Here is a 10,670-nt window from a genome sequence, read left to right on the forward strand (position 1 = left end):
ATTTTGATATTATAATTGAGTGATGTGGCATTTATGAAGGAAGCTAAAACAGATGTTGATTGATGGGGGCGAAAGGTTTTTGTTTATGTGTTTAAAGCCCTTAAGTTTAGCCAAATTTCAATAAACTTTTGAGGTGCCTCAGACATTTTTTCAAACTTTTATCGCTTTAAAAATTAATTTTTTTCCCCACAAAGGATTTTGCTGAGCAGCTACTATATATACTAATATATGTGTGTGTGTGTGTGTGTGTGTGTGTGTGTGTGTGTGTGTGTGTGTGTGTGTGCGCGCACGCACAGGTTTAGCCCTCTGTACAGCTGCTCTTTGAAGCTGTGCTGTAAGGTTCCTCTCAAACGCCATCATTAAGACCAGTCCTGTGACAGTGAAGGAGACCCTTTTGCTGACCCTACCCCACTTATTAATGTGTGTGTGTGTGTGTGTAGGTGGTTGGATGTTCTGTTTTGTAGTACAAGGAACATCTCAATGTGTGCTATTATGGATGCATATATATACAGGCACCATGATGGTTATCAACCGATATTAGAGTATTTATTTATTAAATTTTTTATTTATTATTATTATTATTATTTATTACTTCTTAATATTATTTTTTTTAGTCGATATTTAATTTTGCATGCTTATTTCCCCTATATGTACATTTAGTTTACTTTCGCCATCATGTAATACTCAAAGTTAACCATTAAAAATGTTAATAATTTAATAACACTATTAAATGTTATATATAGCAAATCTTAAAATTTTATATCCATTTTTATTATCTACATTATAATAATGTGGTGCCCAAATTCAGTTGTGGGTTTTAAAATTATTGATTTAACATTTTATTGTTTTATTTTAAATTTATTTAGGTATAATTTTATAGGATTTTACTATTAGCCATTTATCAGCCATAACATAATTACCTTATTGTATCCAGAATTTTAATATTGTGCATCCCTATTTGATATCTTTTAAGTCACCCAACTGTTATAGAATTACACTTCATTATTCATAATGAGTCATGCACTGCACTCATTATCTTAGTGTGCCCCCCTCGTTATAGTTTTTGGGAAAGCGTTCCCAGATCTCCAAACCCCCAGTCTATGGTGCTGCATTTACTCAGTGAGTTATTAACTCTGGTGATGTGTGTTTGTATCCCAGGAGAACTTGTGGCTGGACAGTGTATCTCTGCTTATCAAAGATTCATTTGAAGGAGAGATGCTGATGATTGACAACCTCTCTGGCTCTGTCTTCCATCATTACTCCTCCCCACCCGTCTGCAAGGACTGCAGGACTCATCCGCAAGAGGTAGTTTCACACTGAAGATGTCGGTGTTTATTGCAAATGCACTCTTGAGTTTAAGAACATTACATTAATTCTTTCCCTGCCAGCATTTTTTTTTTTTTTTTTTTAAAGTTGCCAGCATATTTGATCATTTGCACAATATTTCATTGTATTATATTGTTATTGTATTGTATCTGAACATGCAGTACATAAAAAGAAAGAACAGAGCCTCAGGGCCCTATCATACAGTACACTCAACGCAATGTGACACCAGGCATGAAGCAAGTGTTTTTTGCTAGTTTCAGCCCGCTAGTTTCATTTTTATGTTTTTTTTGTTGTTGTTGTTGTTGTTTTGTTTCTGCAGTTATTATTATTTTGTTATTTTTATTATTGTTATTGCAACTAAAAACGGCTGCGTTATTAGTTAACACGCCCTTTAAATAACAAAAAAATACTGCGCCATTGACTCTAGACTGGATTTTTGTTGGTAAATGGCGCAGTATTTTTTTGTTATTTAAAGGGCGTGTTAATAAATGCGCCTATAAGCAGGTACACAACACGTGTACACTCTGCTTGTTAGACATACAGGGATGCGCAGCAGCACAAAAACATGCCAGATATTAAAAATAAAAAGCTTCCTCTCTGGAGAAGCAATAAGACTTTCCACTTGCAAATTCTGCCATGTAAATAGCAATCCACCATGGTGCAAGCACAACTGGCTTTTAAAGGGAATGGGAGATGAGACTCTGATTGGTTAATGCATGTTAAGCTCAAAACACACCCATGATTCATTAAGAGACCAGGTACAACCCTTTTGGACCATGCACCTGGTGCGCCGACCATTTTTTCTGTCGTTACACTTGCAAAAGTGGAATCGGACAAGCCCTAAGTGCACCTACGTCATGCGCTTCAGACTATGCACTTAAAAAAATCATGCTTTTTTTCAAAGACTACGTCTGTGTCAGATTCAGATTGATGATCAAAACATAGATGGAGTAGATCGCTCCATCAACACCCTCAAAGTTTCTTAGTTGTTACCTATTCATCCGTTTGACATTTCATTCAGTAACGTTATGCAGTTTTGATTTATATGTTGTTTAATGTTTGATGATCGTGTCTGTACTCCTTCAGAAGATGTGCAATAGCGCTGCCTACCATATACTATTGAAAACATGGATTGCCAGAAATTTCTGTCAATGGTGGGGAAAGAGTTAAACTAACCTACATATAAACCCATCAGAATTTAATTCAGAATGGCTTTTAAATTAGATTTTCATGTTCATTTTCAAATTCACATGACTGTAATTTTTTATCTTGAAAAAGTTCAAATGTTGGCTTCAAAAAACCTTGTTTGAAATCAGTTATCAAAAGGATTTAAAAAGCCACATTGGATGGATGGATGGATGGATGGATGGATGGATGGATGCTAATGTTGTACAACTAATGTTGTACTACAGTACATATTTTAATGTACACACACAAAATCTCCCGACGCTTGTGTCCCATCACTCTGACAGACAGGATAGGGGTAATTCAGGAAAGAAGTAATTCAAGTGGTAATCTCCACACCTGTCATCCCGCCATTCTGCCAGTCTGCCAACAATGTCAGTCCATCAGTCTGTTTCCATTGCCCTGTCTTTGCTCTCTATACATTTCTGATTTGCAGGCTCTTCTCTCTCACTCACTCTGTTTGACTCTAAGCATCTCTCTTCTTGAATTACCCAAATTTTTTCATCACGTTGTCAGATATGAACCATGCCGTCCATAACAATTACAGGTCTCTTTTGACAGTTTTACTACTCAAAATTCACCTCACTCTGCAAACTCTAGCCGTTGGACTGGCACATAGTAAAAGTCTGCAGAAATTCAAATACTGGGAAAGGATTTTAATGATTAAAACCCCTCTCAAGTCTCATTGCTATAAATTCTGGCCCACAGCAGATCCACATGGCTGAACTGGAGCAGGCGTCTCTGAGGTCAGAGCAGCTTTCAGATAAGTCATCCTCACCAGCGCTGCCTGATGACCTCAGCCTGGACGAGCAGAGCATGTACCAGATGGCTGCCAAGGAGGGCAAGGTGAACTTTCTCACAGAAAGATGATTTTGTCACAATGCTTCACCCCATTAATTATCCCAGTATCCACACTTACAATTTAAAATATTCAAATCTATTAAAAAAAAGGATGCCCTGATATTAGGATTTTTGCTAATATCAGAAAGCCACTAATTATTTTCATGTTATGGCCAATAACTCATAAAGGGTTAATATTAAAATGTTGTACTATTTTTGTCTATAAAAAAAAAAAAAATTAAATAAAGGTTTGGGGTCATAAAGATTATTTAATGTTTTTTTAAAAGCACCAATGTTGCTGCTCACCAATGTTGCATTTATTTTATCAAAAATACAGTAAAGAAATAGTAATATTGTGAAATATTATTACAATTTATAATAAATGTTTGCTATTTTCAATGTATTTTAAAATGTAATTTATTACTGTGATGCAAAGCTGATTTTCAACATCATTACTCCAGTCTTCAGTGTCACAGAAATCCTCCTCCAGAAATCATTCTAATGTGATGATTTGATGCTCAAGAAGCAATATCTTATTATGTTGAAAACAGTTGTGCTGCTAAATATTTTGTGAGAACCTTTTTTTAATATATATATTTTTGTCATGATTTTTTTCATTCAAGATTCTTTTATGAAGTTTATTTGAAATAGAAATTGTAAATGTCTTTGCTGTCACGTTTGATCAATGTAATGTGTCCTTGCTAAGTAAAGCTAATGAATTTCTTGAAACAAATGGTAACACTTTACAGTAAGGTCTCATTTGTTAACATTAGTGAATGCATTAGCTAACATGAACTAACAGTGAGCAGTACACTTGTTGCAGTAATTATTAATCTTTAATTTGTTACAGTATTTATTAATCTTTAAAAATCCAGCTGTTCATTGTTTGTTCATTAGTTCACATTGCATTAACTAATGTTAACAAATTCATTTGATTTCCATAATGTATTAGTAAATGTTGAAATTAACATTAACTAAGATTAATAAATGCTGTAGGAGTATTGCTCATTCTTCTGTAAACTAATGAAACCTTATTGTAAAGTGTTAACAAACAAATGTCTCACCAAAATTTATAATGGTAGTGTACATTTACAATGTTATTTGTGGGATTTAAGATATAGTATAGTATAGTATATACATACTCTTTTCATTTTTCAGATGCCCTAAATATATAACTTCTGTAATCCCTTACATCCCATACTATGATCCTTTAATTGAATATAATCAGTGAGAATGACCAGACTCACACTAATTAGATTGAAGAAATCAAATAACTATAAGCTGTTAGTCTAAATCCTGCAGTCTCATGGGGCATGTAGCTCTGCTGCTCAACCAGCGTTGTTCTTCTGCAGACTTTAAACATCTCTATTTGTTAGAGAAATACCATAAAGACAATATGTAGGGCAGATGGCTCAGATGATCCAGCAGAGCCTAATTGCTCCTTAATCTCTTTTACTGTTATAGAAACAATCCCTAGATGCAGAGAAACTAAAAGCTTTTTTTTTACCATGAAAGCAAGATGTTAGCATTTAAGAGTCCTGAAAGGCTCCCCAGGATACTGAAAGCTCATGCTAATGTTTTTGCTCAGGAAAAGGGCTGTGATGAGTGTCTAACCTCAGAAGAACCAGGCGGGAGAGGTCACAGCAGATTACGGCGACCCTCTCGGGTTCACAGCTCCGGGATAGAGGATGGGCCGGCAATGCATGGAGGCGGTTCTCAAAGTCCACATCATAACACACCTGCTCGTCACAGCATAGGTAATGCGGCACCGTCACAAGCAAAGCAAGTAAAATGTTGTAAAATTCAGAAGTGAAGAATTGGCTTCCTTTCAAACATGCTAAGAGTTTTAATTTGAATTGAACACCTAATTAGCTAATCTAAAATTACAGGTAATTTGTTAATTTAGCTAGCAGCTAAAAACTTTTGTTCATCTAATGAACTTAAAAATTCTTAGCATTTAGCAATGCAAGGAGCTACATACCTCATTCTTTCTTCTTTATGTTTGATTTTTCAAAGCCTACTACAGTACATAACATGGGCATTAATTGCCTCTTTAAGCGAGAGGGAAACATATTACACTGAAGTTAATTTTTTATTTTTATTTTTTTTTACATTGAATAGACCACATCCCACAAAAAGTTTGGAGTGACAGAAGAAATTGTACGTTTTCATTTGAATTCTACATCCATTTAATTTCAATTCAAATTCAGTAACTGAATTGTGTGCAGGTGGAGTTCCCTGTAGCAGCAGTAATCAAGAGTACCCAGAGGTTTCTGGAGGTTCAAGCCGCTCTAACACTCTTATTCGTCTCCCAGCTGAATTCTTCCACCCAGCTGCCGCGGTCCTCCCTGCACCCCCAAAAGGCCGACCGGGACACAAACCAAGAGGGCTCCGTCTAACTTCCCCAGCATCATGGGCATCTCTACGCTCTCCTGGAGCAAACACCAGGCTGCTCACTACACAGGTATAGACTCATTGTTCGAGTTCGAATTAACTTGATCTCAAAATTCAAAATATGGTATAGATAAGACAAGCAAAAGTGCTGTTTTCCCCCGAATATCGGCAGGATTGCGAATGTGATATTGATTTTATACAACACGATAAACAAGAAAATTATGTTAAGCAAATTACATTTTAGACACAATATTGCCTATTTTTGTTACAAACTAATTACAGAAACATTACGCATCTCTGAGCAACACAGTAGTGTTTGTCTCCTGAATTAATCCATATCACCACATTACCATTTCTAACATTTAGTGGTATATAGTTAGGTCGCTGTTTTTTTTTAAATGAGGGGGACCCTCCAAGAGCTTTGACAGAATTCAAACACTGTATGGGCTTTAATACATGTATGGCATCTTATCTGTTCTAATACATGTATGGCTTATGCATCTTATCTGTTTGTTGCCATTATAACAACTCAAACTCAAAAAAGATTGAGTCATTATCACAAGGGGTTTTGACTATTGTTACCTTTTACTGATTGGACAAGAATGTAAAGCATGGAAAAAAAACAACTGCAAACAAAGCAAAATCTCAAAACAATGCTGTGTTGAAGATATGAGGTAAAGTAAGGCAAAGTATACACTTATTAGACACAGGCAAACATAACACAATTGGTTGACTCTTTCTTTAAACCCAAATGAAATAGTCAAATAACAAAAGTTCAGGAGTAGGCTTGTTGCCCAACAGTCCTTCCAAGCAAAAAAAAAAATAATGATAAAGAGGGTACTCAACCCTCCTTTTCTGCTTTGGGGTATGTAGGAAGTTTAAAGTCCTGACGAAAAAACAATGTCCCCAAAAAGAGAAAAAATATAAATCCACTGGATCAAGACCCCACGAAAACAGGTTATCCTCCAGCTGTATAAAGTCTCCAGAGTATAATCCAAAACGTATATCCCAGACCAAAGCGTGAAAAGGCGAAGTGATCTCTTCCCAGAGATCACTTCGGACAATTACATCAAGCTAGGTTAGCCTAGAACAAGCCACCTCACCAAACACAAAAATCTTTTCTTTTAAAATGGCCACCCTTCCCTCCTTATTGGTAAGCCCACCATAATAAGAGTCCTTAGAGGCAAACAAAAGTCCCCCTCAAAACAATGCATGTGTAAATGTTCAAAATCAACATAAATTAAGGAAAAAACTATAAATATACAAACATAGCACATATACATAAGCAATGGCTTTTTTTTTTTTTTTTTTTTGCTTAAGTGAGAGTCATTCAGGGCTTTACTGTGGCAGTGTCACACCATAAATTCCCTTATTGACTCCTTTCTGTGTGAAATGAACCGAGCTGGACAATGACATCACTGTTTTCTCCAGAGCTGCTGTATAGATAAATGAAATAAATTAGTAACTAATGATTTTTACAACGGAATGAATCAGTACTGAACTTACTTAAGCTGAACAATGACACTATTTTCTTCTTGAGCTGCTGTGCAGCCAGAATTATTTTCCTGTTATCACTGTAAAGCTTCTTTAACACAATCTGCATTGTAAAAAGCGCTATATAAATAAAGGGTGACTTGACTTGACTTAAAAAAACTCTTTGTCCTTAGTATCCATCTCACAGTGACTCCTCCCTGGCTACGGGCAGCTCAGAGGGCAGTCTACCGACCACCATGGAAGAAGGGCTCAGTTTCGTCGTATCCACCCCCCAGCCCCTGTTGGACACGCTCCTCGACGAACGTGCCAGTCTCTCCACAGAGACCCTGAGACCCAGTCCTCCAGCCCTCCAGAACCTCCAAACCACGAGGGGGCACCAGCGCAGCAAGAGCAACTGTGAAATGAACATCAGTGCGGGAAGCACTAGACAAGGCCCCGATGGGGATGTAAGGATGGTACGGTGCGGCTCAAACCTGACGTGCGACAGCCAGCAGCTCTTAGAGACGCAGAGCAGTCTGTCGCTCACGTCGCTGCTTCTGCCGAGCTCTCTAGCGCCCCCGTCTGTGAAAAAGTGCAACAGCACGGGCAGCTTAGACCAGGGGACTCTAACAACCCAAGAAAAGGTGTTCGCAAAAGAGCCACTGGGTAATATCGCCAGCCCCTGGAAAGAAAGGAAGGAAGGAGGACGAGAGAGGCAGTTGGAGGCAGCACAAGGAAAAGACGGGGAAAGTACAAGCCAAATAACAATTGTGGGCTCTAGAAAAAATAGATGAAACTCTACCTAGTGTTTTAGGATGTTAACACTTTGAGCATACATACTTTTTACAGGTTATCTGTTCATTTGTCATTTTGTTTGTTTGTTTCTGTCTGTGTTGTACATAGTTGAGGATAAAGAAAAATGTTCCATTGTCAGCCTGAAGTAAAGCTTTCGTTTTTATCATTTGTCTATCTATCTGTATGTCTGTCTTTCATTTTTTTATTTATTTATTTATTTATTCAAGTTTATTTATTTAAATTATTGTTTGTATATTTAATTAAAGGGCAAATGCAGAAATATGTAATCTCCTACCTTTTGCATTAGGAGATGAAGAAAATATGGACACAAGGACAAAGAACAGTCCTCTGCATGACGGAGTCTCTTTACAAAGAAGTTCAATGTCACATTTACTGAAGATGTCAATGCTGGATGAGAGGAGTGAGGTTTTTACTCAGATATTTTTTTATTGATATGCTCTGGATCAAGGAATAGGTGACTCACGTTGTTGTGGTCACTTTTGTCCTCCCCACAATCCAAAAACATTTCTCTGTGACTTTATTCCCTGCAAGTGGCTTCCATTTTTATAATTTTGGTTAGGTGGAGGGGACTCTTTGTATGCTGGGGCGAAAAGAGCCAAGCAAACAAACAAAAAAAAAAAAAAAAAAAAAAGGAAGAAAAAATGATTTTAGACTGTGGATTACCTGAATTCTTGGATATTTTGGAGGTTGAATACAGCCAGACACAAAGGATGATGAACAGGCCATGGGATTTAAATGCTTCTTCAAGAACCCAGGAGCCTCTGATTTATTTTGTTCCTTGGATGGCATGTCAGATGAAGAAAACACAAGACGGTGATATTCAGCTTTCATTTTGACAAAACTAGGTTGATTGGATTTGCAACTGAATCAATTATTTATACATGAATTTTCTTTAGCATGGTTACTGGACTGCAGTAGGACACCTTATTTATTATTCCTCCTCTTTAAAAAAATTGCACTTGTTTGCTCTTTATTTCATCTAACTTAGATTTGGTCACTGTATTCATGTGCAAATGGAGCAACTGTAGGTATGTCACTCAAAAAATCTCCAAATATCTTAGTTTAGTCTGCCGTAGTGTTTAGCACCCCTGGTGAGTTTTGTTTTATAATATTCATGTGAATATCACAAGTAGACTTGACCTGTTGATGAACTTCATTGTCACTTGATTGGTAGTGACTGTCCATCCGTGACGTCGTCGGGGTCTCTGTACATTACGTCAGTTGTGTTGTGGTTTAGTCAGGACCCAAGTGCGGGGTTGTCATTTTAATCTTGCTTATTCCATCTATTTGAGGAACACTACAGTTTGAGGGAGTTTAATCAGCAAAACACAATAACAAAGGGCTTACTTGGTTTCCAAGGTGTTCTTGGATCTCACAAGACAATTTTTTGCTAATAGTGCGCAAGACTTCAAAGGTTAGTCTGACACTACAGCAATAAACAGTAGCTTTGTGTGCCCCAAGTATACATAATGATGTCAATGTCTTTTTTTTTCTTCTTCTCCTTCAAGTAGAGTATTTACCCTTGATTACTAGCCTAAAAAACAACACCTGCACGACGTGAGGGCTGATCTCATTACATAACCATTCGATCTTTGAGAATAGATGGGCTGCCAATGGTTCAGATGAACATATGAAGTCATTTCGAACTCAGGGCCTTGGAAAATACCACTACTGAATGCTCTGTTTCCTCAGGGAGACAGATGACTGGATGAAAAAAATAGGACTGTATGTTAAATGTTAATGTTCATTTGATTTGACTTTGCATTTAATGCTCTAATAAGCTTGCATCAGTGCATCACCATTATAGCAGAACATGAGCGGTGGCCAGTTTTATAAGAGTAACAGGTAAACCAAGAGTTAATTTATAGCCATCGCTGCATAGTTTGAGAGTGTATGTAGCTTAGAGAAATATACGACAATGCGTTTAAGGACGGATGCATATAGTATTTGAAAAGTATATGTAAGTGTGATGTTAAATGGTCTAGAGTGATGGGTGAGATTTTATACGAAACTCAATGTGTCTTGTCACTGGGTTGAACATATGTACATATCCTTTTATATATTGAATTGCATGTGTGCAATGACCAATGACAATAATACATGCATTTTAGAGTGGTTGAGGCTTGTAGGGTTTTTTTTTTTTTTTTTTCACCCACCCCAAGGTCTTCCTGAATCTGTATTAATGTAAAACATTTCCCTTTTGTTTTATTAATGAGACTACAATTTCTTATTAGACTGCTGTGGTCATATGCAGTTTGGGCTCAAACTGTCTTCTGTGCTAGCTCAGATCCCTTATTGAACAGTTAGTTCTGGTCCTCGAATCCAATTGGCTGTGCTGAGTTCTGATATTTCACTGTTCGTATGACTTCATGTTTCTGTATTTGCGACATTCCAGACCAGAATATGTGAACGGTGTAGTCTAAAATGAGATTGTTTTGCTTTGTAAGAGCATCTGAGACCAAAATTCATTTGAAAGGCAGAAGCTGGATTTCTCAGTAGCTCTTAACTGCAGGACACACAATCCAGGGGGTGGAGACTGGTAGGTTTAGGGATCAGTGTTTAGTGTAGACAATCAGTAATGGGATTGACATGACCAATAAAATCTTAAAGTGTTAGTTCACCCAAAAATGAAAATT

At 37.0% G+C, this 10,670-nt stretch overlaps 1 protein-coding gene across 5 annotated transcripts in view; it reads left to right on the forward strand.

Annotated features, from left to right (window-relative positions):
* cacna1ia (calcium voltage-gated channel subunit alpha1 Ia) overlaps nucleotides 1-10,149 on the forward strand; it is a 167,993-nt gene extending 157,844 nt beyond the window's left edge. For 2 of the 5 annotated variants that reach the window (XM_048203435.1, XM_048203467.1), the window contains 5 exons: nucleotides 1,159-1,305; nucleotides 3,220-3,357; nucleotides 4,940-5,108; nucleotides 5,580-5,815; nucleotides 7,413-10,149. In XM_048203435.1, coding sequence (XP_048059392.1) covers nucleotides 1,159-1,305; nucleotides 3,220-3,357; nucleotides 4,940-5,108; nucleotides 5,580-5,815; nucleotides 7,413-8,012 — 1,290 coding nt within the window. In that variant the 3' untranslated portion in view covers nucleotides 8,013-10,149. The remainder of the gene's footprint in view (nucleotides 1-1,158; nucleotides 1,306-3,219; nucleotides 3,358-4,939; nucleotides 5,109-5,579; nucleotides 5,816-7,412) is intronic. The other 3 variants (XM_048203450.1, XM_048203445.1, XM_048203460.1) reach the window with 3 other exon arrangements.
* The last annotated feature ends 521 nt before the right edge of the window (nucleotides 10,150-10,670 follow it).

The sequence above is a fragment of the Megalobrama amblycephala genome, linkage group LG1, assembly GCF_018812025.1.
Source record: "Megalobrama amblycephala isolate DHTTF-2021 linkage group LG1, ASM1881202v1, whole genome shotgun sequence".
NCBI classification, from domain to species: Eukaryota; Metazoa; Chordata; class Actinopteri; order Cypriniformes; family Xenocyprididae; genus Megalobrama; species Megalobrama amblycephala.